Source organism: Polychytrium aggregatum, assembly GCF_025602895.1.
Source record: "Polychytrium aggregatum strain JEL109 chromosome Unknown BJ171scaffold_44, whole genome shotgun sequence".
NCBI lineage: Eukaryota > Fungi > Chytridiomycota > Chytridiomycetes > Polychytriales > Polychytrium > Polychytrium aggregatum.
In genome coordinates, this window is record NW_026516246.1 from 239804 (window position 1) to 254686 (window position 14883).

General features: G+C 58.8%; 5 protein-coding genes and 1 non-coding gene across 6 annotated transcripts; 3 read left to right on the forward strand and 3 right to left on the reverse strand.

Annotated features, from left to right (window-relative positions):
* The first annotated feature begins 412 nt into the window (after positions 1-412).
* Positions 413-3194, forward strand: BJ171DRAFT_520118 (S-adenosyl-L-methionine-dependent methyltransferase). The gene is made up of 6 exons (XM_053112405.1): positions 413-807; positions 1223-1313; positions 1549-1670; positions 1816-1938; positions 2083-2287; positions 2468-3194. Exons 1-6 carry the CDS (start codon positions 523-525, stop codon positions 2887-2889), a joined length of 1248 nt encoding a protein of 415 aa, XP_052963041.1. The 5' UTR covers positions 413-522; the 3' UTR covers positions 2890-3194.
* A 1397-nt stretch (positions 3195-4591) lies between these two features.
* On the reverse strand, positions 4592-5077 carry BJ171DRAFT_223462 (uncharacterized protein). The gene has a single exon (XM_053106512.1). It carries the CDS (start codon positions 4974-4976, stop codon positions 4719-4721), a length of 258 nt encoding a protein of 85 aa, XP_052963042.1. The 5' UTR covers positions 4977-5077; the 3' UTR covers positions 4592-4718.
* BJ171DRAFT_223468 (uncharacterized protein) lies at positions 5078-7672 on the reverse strand. The gene is made up of 2 exons (XM_053106513.1): positions 6206-7672; positions 5078-5510 (listed from the first exon to the last, which is right to left on the reverse strand). Exons 1-2 carry the CDS (start codon positions 7518-7520, stop codon positions 5179-5181), a joined length of 1647 nt encoding a protein of 548 aa, XP_052963043.1. The 5' UTR covers positions 7521-7672; the 3' UTR covers positions 5078-5178.
* Positions 7673-10337: 2665 nt separating this feature from the next.
* Positions 10338-11806, forward strand: BJ171DRAFT_477919 (nuclear RNA-splicing-associated protein-domain-containing protein; the record flags this gene model as incomplete). The annotated part of the gene is made up of 3 exons (XM_053108895.1): positions 10338-10793; positions 10852-11393; positions 11668-11806. 3 exons carry the CDS (start codon positions 10338-10340, stop codon positions 11804-11806), a joined length of 1137 nt encoding a protein of 378 aa, XP_052963044.1.
* A 391-nt stretch (positions 11807-12197) lies between these two features.
* Positions 12198-14064, forward strand: BJ171DRAFT_520131 (Snf7-domain-containing protein). The gene is made up of 5 exons (XM_053112406.1): positions 12198-12478; positions 12747-12766; positions 12978-13055; positions 13277-13492; positions 13644-14064. The coding sequence occupies exons 1-5, from the start codon at positions 12367-12369 to the stop codon at positions 13914-13916; spliced, it is 699 nt and encodes a 232-aa protein (XP_052963045.1). The 5' UTR covers positions 12198-12366; the 3' UTR covers positions 13917-14064.
* A 225-nt stretch (positions 14065-14289) lies between these two features.
* BJ171DRAFT_t256 lies at positions 14290-14361 on the reverse strand. Its single transcript has one exon. It is a non-coding gene; the product is annotated as a tRNA-Asp (tRNA).
* Positions 14362-14883: the final 522 nt, after the last annotated feature.

Genomic DNA, 14883 nt, shown 5'->3' on the forward strand with positions numbered 1-14883 from the left:
GTGGCGGGCGCTGTTGTCTCGCCGTCCTGTTGTATGTGCACCACAGAGGCTGTGCAGTCGCTGTGAGTCACCTAGTTGCCCACACAGAGACTGCGCCGCCTGCCGGTATCGGCCGATCGCGCAATCGGCGGCCGCCGCCGGATGCTGCGTGTGGCGCAGGAGTGCGCAGCAGCCGTATCGCGGCATCGCCCCGCCCGAGCACGCCATCGACGACCAATGCGCGGCGAGGGCGTGTGCGCAGCGCAATGACGCAATCGGCTGCTTCGGATCGAATCGGAGGCGGCCGGATCGAGTCGGCGGCTGGCTGGATCGAGTCGCCCTGCACTGCCACTGCCCGTGCGCAGCCCGATCCTCCGATCCGCAGCACCTCGATGCCCTTCCTGCCCGACATCCACGATCACGACCGCCGGCTCGGCGATCTCCGTCTCCGCCAGCACGACCACCTCCATCGTCGCCTCTATCTCCATCTCCACCCCAATCTCCAGCCTCCCGTCCCGCCGTCCCTCCTGCGACTTCCCGGCCATGTCCGCCTCCGACGACCTCTTCTCGAAGCGCAAATCTGAAGCTCCCGGCACCGTGCATCTGCAGTCGCTCGACAAAAAGTTCAGGCTGGATATGGATGCCCATGTCGAGGAGCTCGGCGAGCTGCGGGTCCTCGAGTTTTTCTCGGGCATCGGCGGGCTGCATTACGGCCTCGAGCTTGCTGCAGCTAGCCTCGGCCGAGCCCTCAAACTCGTCGCCAGCTTCGACATCAACGAGAACGCAAACAGCTGCTACGCTCATAACTTTGGGATCAAGCCCAGTGTGGTAGGACCTGCGGAGGATCTCCAGCGTCAGCCGGGAGAGATGTGGTGGTGGTAGATGAGAGACACAGCTGCCCGGGATGGTGCATGCTGGTCCAAATCGCGATGGCCCCTTCAGGCGGATGCATTTCATGGTCGTCATGTGTCGGATCGCCTTCGGCAAGCGCGACGAAATGATGGTATCGATTCAAACGCGCGAGCGGAATGCATATGCCTGTTGGATCGTGGCCGGCAGACAGCGTATCTCCGAGGGAGCGGCAGGCATGGATTGATTGGCAAGACGCAAAGGTGCTGGCCTGCATAGCGACTGCAAGATCACCGAGCTCCCGCCCTTGCTGAATCGTTATGCTCATTGCCCCTGCACACCGCCCTCTGGTCCGATGCCTGGACCTCGGCCAATGTCGCTGTGGCCCTCAAAGATCGGAATCGAGTTTCTCAACAAAGCCAAACTCGACTCGTTCAAGGCCAACTGCTGGCTGCTCTCGCCGCCCTGCCAACCCTACACGGCAGGTGAGGGCTGCATCTCGACAGAATGAATGCTCGATTCATGCTGCCCTGCGTGCTGTTGCATCATGCGAACTTGATTCCATGTGTTCCCCCGAGATGTTCGTCGTACCCACTTCATTGACGGTGACTCTCACTGGACAAGAAGCTTGGATCATCAGAAGATACTCCTAACACCGTTGTCTTGCCATTGGTGCGCTTGGGGGGGGGCAATCGGATGACTCTTGACGGATCAACCCAGGTGGAAAGATGCTGGACGACGAGGACAACCGCGCTGCAGGTCTCATAAACCTCATTGCCCAGCTCAAGGTCCTTGAGACGCCTCCACAGTATTTCTTCCTCGAAAACGTTCCCAACTTTGAGGTAGGCGCGTCTCGAGGCTTGGGTTACATTCTCAAGGGGACTCGTTGGATTTGACTGGATCGGCTGGATCTGAGGTACCTACAGAAGACATGGGCCCTCGTGGATTGAGGAGGTGCACTGAACCATCAATTTCTCGTTTCTGCAGGCGTCAAGGAGCCGAGAGCGCCTGGTCAACACCCTCGACGATCTGGGGTACAAAATCAGCGAGTTCCTGGTCTCCCCACTGCAGTTTGGCATGTCCAACGACCGTCGACGCTACTATCTGTGCGTAAGTACCATCCCACTTCCTCTTGTTGTTGGCATTCGCGCTGATCGGACGCTATCCCTTTGCTTCACGCACCGATATGAATATGGATCGCCGCCTCACACATACCCTGAATGGATTCCACATCTGGCTTCCCCCCCCCTCAAGGCATCTCGAACGGGCTCACATGCCAAAACTACTCGATACATTGACCAAGCCCAGATCCACACCCAGTGGCCGATTCCTGGGGTGTCGATGATCCAGAACTATCCCGAGCCACCGATGCTCATGAGGTACCTCGAGGACCTGGCCGACCCAAGCCAGTACATGGTTCCTCCCGAGTACATTTTGAAGCGGAAGGGATTCCGATTTGGTAAGGATGTAGCGAGGGATCGCTCTTAGAGCGTGATATGCGGTGCAAGAAGTGTGAGCGCCAAAGTGCTCCGTTGCTTGAGACAGCGGTTCGAACGGATGGGGACCTGCGTCTCTGATATATAACTCGTTTCTCTCATCCACATCCACACTAACCGCCAACTCTCGAACTTGAGGACAGATATCGTCCAGCCCACCGATTCTCGCTGCTCGACCTTCACCAAGGCATACGGAACCCACCACGTTGTTGGATCAGGCTCCTTCCTGCAGACGCAAAACCTTGAGCAGACGTATGACCTCAACGACCCCGAGGCACTCCTGACGCTCGGGCTGCGCTTCTTCACTCCAACAGAGGTGGCTCGGCTCCACTTCTTCCCCGTCGACCGCCCAAACACCCTGCACGAGTACGACGACCTGATCGAGGCTGCCGATTCGGTCGAGTCCCCCGTCGAGATCGAGAAGCACACGCTCGACTTTCCGAGAAAGCTTTCGATCCAGCAGCAGTGGAAGCTGCTTGGCAACTCGCTGAATGTCAAAGTCGTAGGAACACTCATGCGCGATGTGATGTTGAAGGGCAAGCAGGCTCAGAGCAAGCGGCAGTAGCGATGACAGGACACTGGTAGCTGCTGAACCATTTGGCTCTGCGATGTTCATGTTCTAGAATGTTCGTGCTCTGAGGTGGCAGTGGCCTGGACAGCCGAGGTGCCACGACGACAACAGCAACGATCGGCAGTGGAAGAATTTGCCTGGAGAAACACTGCACCCTCCTCTCGCCCCACACTCTCCGACATGGTGGGAGGGGGCTTATAGAGCACCCGCTTTGAAAAGGCACACACCCTGTTTTGAACCAGAGCAGTTGATTTTCTGGGAACTGAATACACCCACGCACTCATTGCAATCATGGCCAAGCAAGCATGTCCAAAGAGACCGAGGTGGTGATTGCCTTTGGGAATGCCTCCTGGAAACAGGGGAAGGGATATGCATCCAGGATATCGACTGAGTGTATTCAGGACCATGCTCCCCAAACCATCGAAAACAAAGTGATTGCCAACCAGGACGGGAAACAATCCCATGGCTTGCCCACAATAACCTACGGTTCAGCAGGCTTCAGACATATGAAACCAGAGAGTGTCCTGTTTCTTTCTGGATGGACTGTATCATAGGGTTGTTGCTGACATTTTTTTGTTATTGCTGTTGGGGCAACGGTGGGAAGGACATGTCCTTTTTGAAAGTATGCAAATATGACAATGGAAAAATAAAGAACAACCAATAGTGAAGTTAAAGAGGAAAAGTTTGGGAGGAGAGGAGGGGGGGATAAAAACAGTGCAAGCACGAAGTGGGAAATAACAAGCTTATTTGGAAATCGATAAGGGAATTATCGAGACCGATCATACCAAATGAAGCGAGAGATAGGGTGGGGCGAGGATGAGAATCAAGGCGAGAAAGAAAAAGGCGGGGGGGATTAGCGGTGGAAAATGGGAATCGAGTCTGCTCGATGGGAGATATAGCAAAGCCGCTTGGAGATACAACGGAGGCGGATAAACAGATGCGGTGGGCAGCGTGTGCCCCTGGCTCAGAGCCAGCGGTCCTGAAATCAAAATAGAGCACATACGACTCTTGTGGAGGGAGGAGATGCAAACGCGGACCCCGGATCATCGGCCAAGCACGAGGGAGATAGACAGAGAGAGAGAAATGTGGCGAGTGGCATCCATCTTATGCTATCGAGAGGAGGGGTGCTGAGAGTACAGCAATCGAGTGGAGAACGGGATGGATAGGTTGAATAGATGGATGGATGGATACGTAGAGAGGGGCATGGGCAGGAGGAGGAACGAATTGCCACATGAACAGACATTGAATCCTCAGAGCAACGATTGCCAGCTGGCTCCACTCGAATAAGAAAATGGAACCCCCCCTTTCAAAGAATAGGATGTCGAAGGGGGTGGATGGGTTGCTAAAGCGGGAATGGTCTCAGTGCAGATATATGATTATCCAAAAACGAATAGAATGACCAGAGGACGGGGGGGGAGGAGGAGGAAAGCCGCAACCCCAGCCTGAAGGATCGAGGGAAGAATGGATAGCCGCACCACACTTGACAGGGCAAATGTCGAATGGTCAAAGTTGGGGCGGGAGCCACGAAGGCGGATTCGACGGGTGGCTGAGATTGCAGATCATGAATCATGGGATCGTGGGGGGGGGAGGAGGGTAATGGGCAAGAAGGCCAAAAACTATGGAAAGAAAGGGAGGGGACTATATGGCTGCTCGGGATCTGATGAGCCAGCGATGGAATAGAAAACAGATAGGGCTGAAGAAAGGGCACTTCATGACAAGAAACGGGGGAGGGTGAAGGAAAGCTGATCACGACAAAGGAAATGAGGGCGGGAGATACGCAATAAAAGAAAAAAGAGTATGGCAGCGACAGACGCGCGGTATAATCAATAGAGTCCAATATATAAAACGGTATGCGTATATATGGGTAGTGGGGGGGATGAGGGAAGGGGAAAAGGGCATCGCTTGTGCGAGCAAGGGGCAAGTCGATGCCCAAGTCGATGCGCAAATAGTATCGGAAACGGAAGGAAAAAGAGGGATAGAGATAGAGAGAAATAAAGAGAGAGAGAGAGAGAGAGAGAGAGAGAGAGAGAGAGAGAGAGCAGGCAGCGATAATGATTTTGATCGAATAAAAGAATGTGCATGGTGATAGATGTCGGATGCGAATGGTGGCGTTGGTGTGGTTGGGCAAGGTTGCTCTTCGATGCGGAGACGAGCAGAAAGGCTCATTCGACGTATAGCGCGGATCCAAGGAGCTCAGAGCTCCCCCGTGTCACTGCAATCGCCACGAAGTGCAGGTGCAGGGGGCGACAGGACGTCGTCGCTGTCGAGGCGCTGAGACGACGATCATGACTTGCTGAGTCTGTTCTTGCGCTTGCGCTCGTTGAGGGTTGCGCCGCCGCTGCTGGCAATTCTGGACTCCCACTCCTCCTGGGTCGGGATCCAGCCGATAGAGACGAACCAGTCATAGACTTTGTTGGTCTTGTTGACGTCGATGTGGAACCAACCCTGGGCATCGCGCTTCTTGAAGGGTCCGATGGCCTTGACGGCGGCGAGCAGCGTCTGCTTGATGTGGAGATACTGCGCCGGATAGATGCGGAGCACCGAGCAAGAACGCAGTTCCTCCATCGTCAGGTCGTCGTAGTGCTCGCACGACGACGGGATCTTTAGCGGCGAGCCTAGAGGCGGAACGATGGATGGGAGACGGGTGTCAATCAGAAACGCAGCTGTGCGAGTGAGTGGGGGCAATGACACGGCTGTTTGACGGGCTGCCATATCCGCCGTGCTGTCCCCATCTGTCCCCGGCTGTCACCACAACCGCGCTGCCCGGTGGCTTTCGGGCACCCGAAGCAAGGACATGCCCCCATGCACAGGACGGCCCGCACACCCAGGTCCACCCGGCCCGTGCCGATCGTCTGGCGCGGGTCTGGCGGGTGCCGAGTGGTTTGCCGCCTGCGCCACGCGGAGCGTTGGTTGGTCGGCCAGCAAGGCATCCCAACAAGGCCATGGGGCCTGTGCGCGACCAGAGGACGGCGCGTGGTCGCCAATGGCGTGGCGGAAGGGTCACGCCCCCCACCGGCAGCGGCGATTGGTCGCGGCGGCGGGGGCTGCGCAGCGGCTAGCCACAGCGGGTCGCGCGTGGGACATGCGGGGCGCTCATGCAGGGGGGGAACGCAGAAGCAGGGCAGGAGCAGGGCAGAAGCAGGGCAGGAGCAGGGCAGGAGCAGGGCAAGAAACCAAAGGCAGGAGCTGTGACATCCGAATCAGCACCACCCATACCCATACCCATACCAATGCCGGCAATTCGCCCCAGCTCGTCCAAGCCCCGGCCCAGGCTCACGATCGATTCAGTGCAGCCGCCAGATTACGCTACCTTTCCAGACGATGGCCGAGGCGCCCTTGGTGTCGCTGTAATCGGACATGTTGACATTCAGCGCCTGGCCCTCGTGGTTGAAGAGCTTGGCCAAAAAGTCGGGCAGGGGCTTCTGGCCCTTCATGGTGCTGCCGCGCATCTTGGGGTTGATGATGGGGACGACGGGCGAGACGAAGCCTCGTTTGGAGGAGCAGGGCTGTGTCGAGGCCCCGGCGCCAGGCGATGATGGCGACGAGCTCGGGTCGGCATCGCCTTCGGTTCCAGAGCCTGCATCGTCTGCAGACAGGGTCGCAACCTGGTGCGTCACCGACAAAGGAGCCGCTGGGACATCGATATCCATTGAGGCTGGGTCGGAGGGCAACAGCGACAGCGATTCGGGGACCTCGCTCGGCACCGCAGGGACGCCAGACAGAGAGGCTGCTGAGGCTGCGCTGTTGCGATGCAGATTGGGCACGGACTGGAATGAGCTGCTCTCGTCGCCCGAGGATGTACTGCCGTGGCTGGCCCTTCGCGGCAAGACCAGGACATTCTCGAAGGAGTGGGTGATGGATTTGACGGATGGGGCGTGTGGGCGGACCGACCGGGGCTTGCATGACTCGGCGAGAGCAGCCTTTGTGGACGAGCATTCGTGCTGGGGATGCATGAACTCAAAGGCCGGTCCGAGGATCGAGCGGTCGATGCCCTTTCGCCGCTTGACCGGCAGCAGCGAGGAGGGATCCATTAGATAGGTCGAGTAGAAATCGAGCCTGAAGGTGTCGGTGTTGCAAGCTTCGGAGTCATCAGGCCGGAGAGGACGCGCAATGGATCGCTGCGGATTGCGGTTTTTGCGGTCCTTCTGGGAGGGGACCGTCGCGAGCCCGGCGCATCTGGCCGTCGAGCTTGACTGAGAAGTGAACCGGCACGAGGCAATCCGGCCAGAGGCAGCCGGAGCAGGGGCCGACACAGGCACAAGCGGGGGGGACGGAGCCGGGCCCGTGGGGAAGGGCAGACCGGACGTCAGGGCATCGATGGATGTGGAATCGACGACGCTGCAGGGCACGACGAGCGGGCCGAGCGAGCAAGCAAAGGATGAGCATGCAGACGAGTCGGAATCAAGGCTACCCGGCAGCGAGTCCAGGCTGCGAAGGGAGGCAACGGGGGATGGAGACGACTCTGACGAGTCGGGCTGGTCTACGGCAAGGGCCGAGCGGAGGTCGCGAGAGACGGAATCGCAGAGCGAGGTCGGGGTTGGCTGTTGATAGCAATCCATGACCGAGGACGGCGGCGGCGAAGGGCGGCGAGAGATGGGGGGCGAGGGATAGCCAAGAAGAGTCATGATGCTGTAGACTGGGCGCTGGGAATTGGAGGATGTTGCAATTGAGGATATTGGAATTGGAGGATGTTGGAATTGTGTTAGGACTGGGGGTTTGGGGGAGCAAACGAACAAGGGACTATGACTGGCGATGCAGTCGGTGTCGGAGGTGATCAGATGGAGCAATGGTGGGCCGGAAATGCCCAAAGGGAAGGAAAGTGATCAACCACAGAGCAAAGGCGAGACCGAGTTGCAGGGGACGGCTGATGATGGCTCGAGAATTGCCAAAGCGGCTGAGGGGGGAGGGAAGGGCAAGTGACAGGCCAGCTCAGACGAGTGACAGGTCAAGTCCAAACGAATGGCGAGGTTGATCCAAACGAATGGTGGGCAATTCAGACAGGAAGGCGGTCAGTGGAACAAGAATGCCGCTTTTACCAACAGTAGGTTGCGGATCAAAGTGTGGGTGGATAAGCAAATCAGCGACCTGGACCAGGGTCAGACAAGCAGAAGGACAAGGGACGCCAAAGGACAGGTTGGGAGAGTGATCGAATGGCGAATTGGGCCGGGTGTGGGAATGGCAGTGCGGACGAGTGGGATACTGGGCGTGGGAAGGAGAATTGAGAGACCAGAAGGAGGGAGGAATGGAGATGGGCACGGCGAGGACGGCAGGCCGGTGTGGGTCAAAGGAAGGAGGAGGGGCGGGAGGCGGAGGAGAGGGAGACGGATGCAAAGCACTGAAGGATTCAATAGGCCGATCCCCCCGAGGAGCAAGGGCGATGATCAGCGAGCAAGAAAGGGAGGCGAGTTGGACGGGGCGGGGCCGGGAAGGGTCGACGGCCTGGTTTAAAGCGCAAGCGAGGGTGCCTGGGGGGGGGAAGTGGTGTCTCTGTGGGCAGGTTTCATGAGAAGAGGGGGCGACGGCGCTTTCCACAACTTCCAGGTCTCGTGTGGGGCGTCTGAAGAGACAGAGTGACCCATCGTCGGTCGCCCCGTTCGCGGGTGTTCCCCATGCGGGCCGGTACAGTCGCTGCTGGGACATTGCGGGCGCATAGCGGGCACAGTGCGGACGGCATTGCGGGTGCATTGCGGGTGCTGTGCTGTGTCCGCGGGCGGGCGGCAGCTGTGGAGCCGAACGGGGGCATGCGAGCAGACGGGTGCTTGGCGGGTGCTTGGCGGGTGTCCGTTGCTGGCGACGGCGGCGGGTGTCGACGGGGGGGGGATGCGAATGTGGATGAGGATGTCAATTGGAGTTGGTGTTGCCGTGGCCGTTGATGTTGATGTGGCTGCTATTAACATTAACGTTAATCGCGCGGGGTGTGGTCTTGCTATTGCGACAGCGCCGTTGAACGAGTCGGACGGCACGGCAAACTGCAGCACCGGCCCCAACGACCGTCCGGACAGACGGTGCTGGCGGCGCTTTGATGTTGTGTTGGGTATCGCATCGGCAGGCGACGGCTCTGTCCTGGCCAAGTGCACTCCAAACCGACTCGACGACACCGAATCGCATCAGCCAACACCGAATCACATTATCTAACAAATCACATCACACAACGCCAGACAACGCCAAATCACCTCACCGACATCACCTCCCATGACCCACCGCAGCCGGCTCCTGGGTTGCGTTTGTTGACGGTGCTCGGCGCTCTGGTCTCCATCACACCAAAACGCAATCACACCAAAACGCATCGCCTTGCTCTGCTGTGCGCTACTTTGCTGCCGACTGATCTTGCGCTCCCGTCGATCGCACTGTCTTGCCCTCGACACAACCCACACTGCTCTGGCCCACTCGCCCGGCCGTCCGAACCAGAGCCGCCAATGCAACCCAAACACAGTCTCCGCGGCTGCTGTCGAGGCTGAGCCGGACCCCTCCACCCACCCTGTCCGAGCGCTTCCGGCGAGCCAGAGAGCGCCGGGCCCATTGGCTTGTCCGTTGGTCTGTTCATTGGTCTGTTCATTGGTTTGTCCACTGGTCTGTTCAATGATCTGTTCATTGGCTCGCCCATTGGTCTGCTCATTGGTTTGCCAGACGCCGCGGAGACGGTCAGCCGGACGAGCCCGCACCTCGACGCCGCTCGGGGCAGCCTCCGCCGGCCGCGCGGGTGGCGGCGTGGTGTTTGGAGTTGCTTGGTGGTGCGCTGGTGTCTGGGTGCATCGCTTTGGCGTTGGTGTCGTTGGTGTCGTTGGTGTCGTTGGTGTTGTTGGTGCTGTTGGTGTCGTTGGTGTCGTAGGTGTCGTTGGCAGCAACCACTCGGCCGGATCGAGCTGGCTCGCAGCATCCGTCATCGGCATTCTCCGCCACGGCAGAAGGATATCGGACCAGCATGCGGGGCCGGAGCAGAAGCAAAGAAAAAAAACGTATGGGTCGGTGGGAGACGGACGGAGAGCGCATGGAGCGCCGGGAGACATGCCATCGGCTGGCAACCGACCATCGCCGCCAAGTGATCTTGTCGGGCCGGCGGGCAAGCTTAACGAAGCCAAACTGCCCACGAAAGTTCTGGGCTCATTGACGATCGACAGTCAGTCGGCTCTCTGCGGATGCAGATCGTTTGGATACCATCACAGTGACCGCATACCATCGCAGTGATCGCATACCATCGCAGTGATCGCATACCATCCTTCTCTCCCCCTTCCGCATCCCGGCCGGGGGGCGTGCGCTTCGGATCTCTCCACCGGCATGTGTCTGCTTCCTTGCTGACGACATCTGCTCGCCGCTGCCTCCGCCAGGGTGGGAACGGAGGCGGGCGGAGTCCTCACCGAAAAGCGGCGACGGGGTGTATCTCCGGGGAATATCGGTGGATATCGGTGGAGCGTATCGATGCCGACGACCGATCGAGCCCGGCAATGTCGCCGTGGCATTCTTCGGTGGATCATGGCTTTGCTGCTTGCAGCACAACAGGCGGAAAGGCCGGGCGATGGCCAGACTCATCCGCCCTGCGATCCCTTGGCGGTGTGGTCGGCCAAGGTCGGAGCTCTCCTGAGATTCGCCGAAACGATCTGGCCGTCATTCCGTCCTGCGCTGAATCGCGTCTCTATCGGCTTTCATCTGCATCCCCGCTGCATCTCCGGCTGCATACCCCTCCCTCGCTTCTCGATGGGCTCGCCCTCCCGCAATCGCCATCGTGGCCGATCCCGCTCGCCTGTCGCTCGTCGTCGTTCCCCAGCCGAGAACGATGCCCGGCGGCGGGTCTCGTCGTCCTCTCCCTCGAGGCGGAGCCGCCACAAGCACCAGAGCCGATCGCCATCGACCGCCTCCTCCTCATCATCGTCATCATCGTCATCATCTTCTTCGTCCTCTCGGTCGCCGTCGCGAGAGCATCGTGATCGCAGACGCCACTCGCACTCGCATTCCAAAAAGAAAGAGCACTCCAAGAGCAAGGACAAGTCCCGAAGACACAAGAGCCAGGACAGGTCGGAAAGCCGCAAAAACAAGGATGAGCGACATAAGCACAAGAAAAAGTCCAAATCTAAATCCAAATCCAAATCCAAATCCAACTCCAACTCCAACTCCAACTCCAACTCCAAATCAAAGTCCTCCAGCCACCACCATACCAGTGGCGCTCGACCATCATCGTCTCCGTCACGCATTCTGGATCTCGTCCGCTCTCTGGCCGACGACGATGCATCTCTGCTCGGGAAGCCGCGGCCAACCTCGGCTCCCTCACGGCTCCCGTCGTCCATCGCACCCGATGCTTCAGCTATTCCAGTCCTGACGATAGCCAAGAGAAGCACCGACAGCTCCAGCGCACCAGCGTCAGCAACAGCTCCAGCACCAACACCAGCACCATCGAGCCAAACTGCGGCTCGGCGGAGAGCCATGGCTCCACAGACAAAGTCCGAATACGATCAGGAGCAGTCCGTCGTGCGTGAGGTCTTTGATCCGCTCTCAGGACGCACCAGGTGAGACTCGATCGCCACCGAACCGGGCTGGCCACGGCCATGATCGCAGAATCGAGCCCAGCCGCGCGGCGATCGATCTGCTGGATCCAATTGTCCGATGGTGCTGCCACGGGGATGGATCCGAGGCGGCTGGAGCCAGAACCACGGCGGCCATCCAACTCCATTTGGCATCGATACCCGGATCTCGTCACGCCGTCGAGGGGAGGAGTGCAATTGGTCCCGACCAAGGTGGACCACACTGACCACACTGACCATCCATCTGGATCCCTCGCAGACTCGTCAAGGGCTCTGGCGAGATCATCGAGCGCATCGTCTCCAAGGAGGCTCACCAACAGATCAATCGCACTGCAACCTACGGAGATGGCAGCTTCTATGCGGCTACGATCCAGAACATGGTCTCCAAGAACCCATGATACCGCGCTCGATTGAGTCTCGTCTGTGGCCGGCCTGCATCGCCAATGCCGCTTGTGGTGCAGAGGATATACCTTGCCATGCAGTGGCTGAATACGTAGTTGCCCAGTTGCCGTTACCTGTGTCGTTACCTGTGTGTAGTTGCCTGTGTGCATGGATGCTGTCCAGTTTGCACCTCAATAATGGCCGAGGGCATCCAGGTCGAGGGTGAATCGGAGTCAACTGTGCATTTGAGTCGAGTGAGCAGAAGAGACGGCGCTTTTTGAGGGAGCGCTGCGCAGGATGCCTTGGCCTGCGTCATCGAACGGAAATTGTGCAAAAGCATATCACTCGGCCATCGCAGCAGCGAGCAGAGACAGCCAGACGATAGCGTGACAAGCGCCAAGGCCAGATGCATCCTGGTTTCTTGGAATCCGCGCATCATCCATCCGAACAACCCTGTGTCGGCCCCGTTCCTGTCTCTGCCCCCCATCTTCCGAGCGTCCTCGACCGTTCCTCGGCTTGTCCGGTATCAGCCCTCTGAATCCAAACCAACGCAACACAATCCAAGCAGCCGCTCGCAATGGAGAGTGTGTATCTGTCCGATCGACAGTGCCGTATCCTTCCAGCCGGGCGAGAGGCAGCGATCCAAATGTGCATCAGGGCCGCTTCATTTGCCCCGGCTGAGACCCAGGGTATTCTGCCGGGACAGGACGAGATGCCCGGATTTCTCGCGAGGGGCACTGGACGCTAGCGCCTGCTCGAGCCCTCCTATCTGTTATCCCCTTGTCCGCTTCTCTCCTGGCTTCCCCACTTGCCGCCGTCGCCTCGGCCGTTCGATATCGACTTTCGGGTCCGCGTCCGATCGTCTCATCATCAACGTCTCTTGTTTTTCTCCCATCCCCGTGTGCGTCTGTGGACCGTTCCGGCAACTCGCATCGGCAACCGCCTGAATCGAAATAGACCATCTGTTCCAACTGAAGGTGAGCCCCACTTCACAAGCACTGCCGGCCCCGTCGCTCATCCAACGCTCATCGAATCGGTCTCGCTGTGGTGGATGCCACAAGGGCCCAGGGCCTATTCAGCGCGGTCCTAAGCATTGCTCTCTCATTCTCCCTTCCCCCTGGGCATATTCCATACGGCCTATGCCCACCCGAAACATCTTTGGCGACGCGAATTTCTCCAATGCCCAAGTTCACGGCCAAGCAGCTCCAGCGGCAGTCCAAGAAATGCCAGAAGGATGAGGCGACCGAGAAAGCCAAGCTCAAAAAGGTGCGTGGCGAGCCAAAGCCAGCGTCGAGAAAGAAAAATGCAGGGAGCAGGGATGTGGGGGAGGGTCGACGAGGGATTCGCCTCCCCAAGACCATCCTGCAGCGACGCTCGTGTCTCCAGTTTTACCCTCTCTGTCCATCGGCGTACATGCGGGAACTATTGCGACCCTTCTGACCCTCGTCTCTGCACTTGCATACAAACACCCCCCCTGTATCCCTCAGGCCATCCAGCAAGGCAACATGGAGGGTGCTCGGATATACGCTGCAAACGCGATCCGCAAGAAGAACGAATCGCTCAACTTTCTCAAGCTGTCGTCGCGAATCGACGGCGTGGCATCTCGGGTGCAGACGGCAGTGACGATGCGCAAGGTCACGCAGAGCATGGCCGGCGTCGTCAAGGGAATGGAAAAGGCGATGCAGACCATGAATCTCGAACAGGTACGATGGGGAGGGTAGAGTGAGGCTGTGCCATGGCTGCGAGATGGGTCTTATCGATGCACTGGTCGAAGCTGGACTGGGAATGTGCCTCGGATGGCTGGGCCATGCATCGACTCACTCTCCTTTGCCTCCATCCTCTCTTTCTTTCCAGATTTCTGCAGTCATGGACAAATTCGAGAGCCAGTTTGAGGATCTGGATGTTCAGACGGCGTACATGGACGGCGCCATGTCACAGACCACTGCTGCCTCGATGCCGCAGGAGCAGATCGACGAGCTGATGCAGCAAGTGGCGGACGAGAACGGCCTCGAGCTGCAGATGGAACTGCCCGGTGCCGGAAAAGCCACCCTGGTGGGCACCGCCACGGCTGAGAAAGAGCAGGATGACCTGGCAGAGCGACTGGCTCGCCTGAGAAACCCCAACTGAGAGAACCAAGCACCGACTCTGATCAACATACACGCATCCATCGCGCAGTTCGAAATGGCCGTGGAGCAGAGAGACCGGGCCGCCGAGTCGGAGGCCTTGGAATCAAAGTCAATACGAAGGCGAATATATATATATATGGGCCTCCGGATGAAGTATGGCCGCTGCGGGGCGTTGCTGCGGCGGCGCAGACGGATCTCTCGATGTCCATGGCACCATCTTTGGGCGAGCGGATGCGGGTGTGGACACGCAGAGACTGGCGATCGCCAAACTCAAACACCAGTGCATCGATCAAAACGAGCAGCATATCCCAGCAACACTGACAGAAGAGGAACGAGGCCTGAGAGACGCAGATTTGCCAAAAAAAGAAGCAAATCTCCCAAACAGGGAATCGAACCCTGGTCGCCCGCGTGACAGGCGGGAGTACTAGCCACTATACTATTTGGGATTGGAGGGGTTATCTCCAGGCAGTACATGTGCACGCCGCCCGTCGCCGTGCCTGTGTCACGCGCGCATCGTGTTTGGCGTCGCTTTCGGCACTCCTGGCTCGGCCAAATCCGGCCAGTGCCCCTCCTGGCTCTTCGTCTCTTGCCTGATCGCCGCGGCATTCGCCAGCCCTGCTCATCCGCTGCCGCCTCGGGATCGCCGTCTTGGGATCGCCACCGACAAGTCTCCTGCGTCGCTCCCGCTCCTCCAGGCCTGCCGATCTGTGCGTGTTAGCCCCCGCCTTCCGATTGTGATTGTCTCTGAGTTGTGTACGGTTCCCAGCGCCCATTCGCCCGATTGATTGCCGAGGACGCCAACAAGCCCTCTCCCAAGCAAGCCTGCTCGTCTGCCTACCGACCACTCTCTCTTCCAGGCCGCATCGCTTGTTGATTTGCAGGGTCCGGGGGCCTCCTTCCTCCCTCTTGTGCTCGCTGTGCTCAATTCCATCATCATACTCTCGGTCTTTGCCAGAACCGCTGACCGG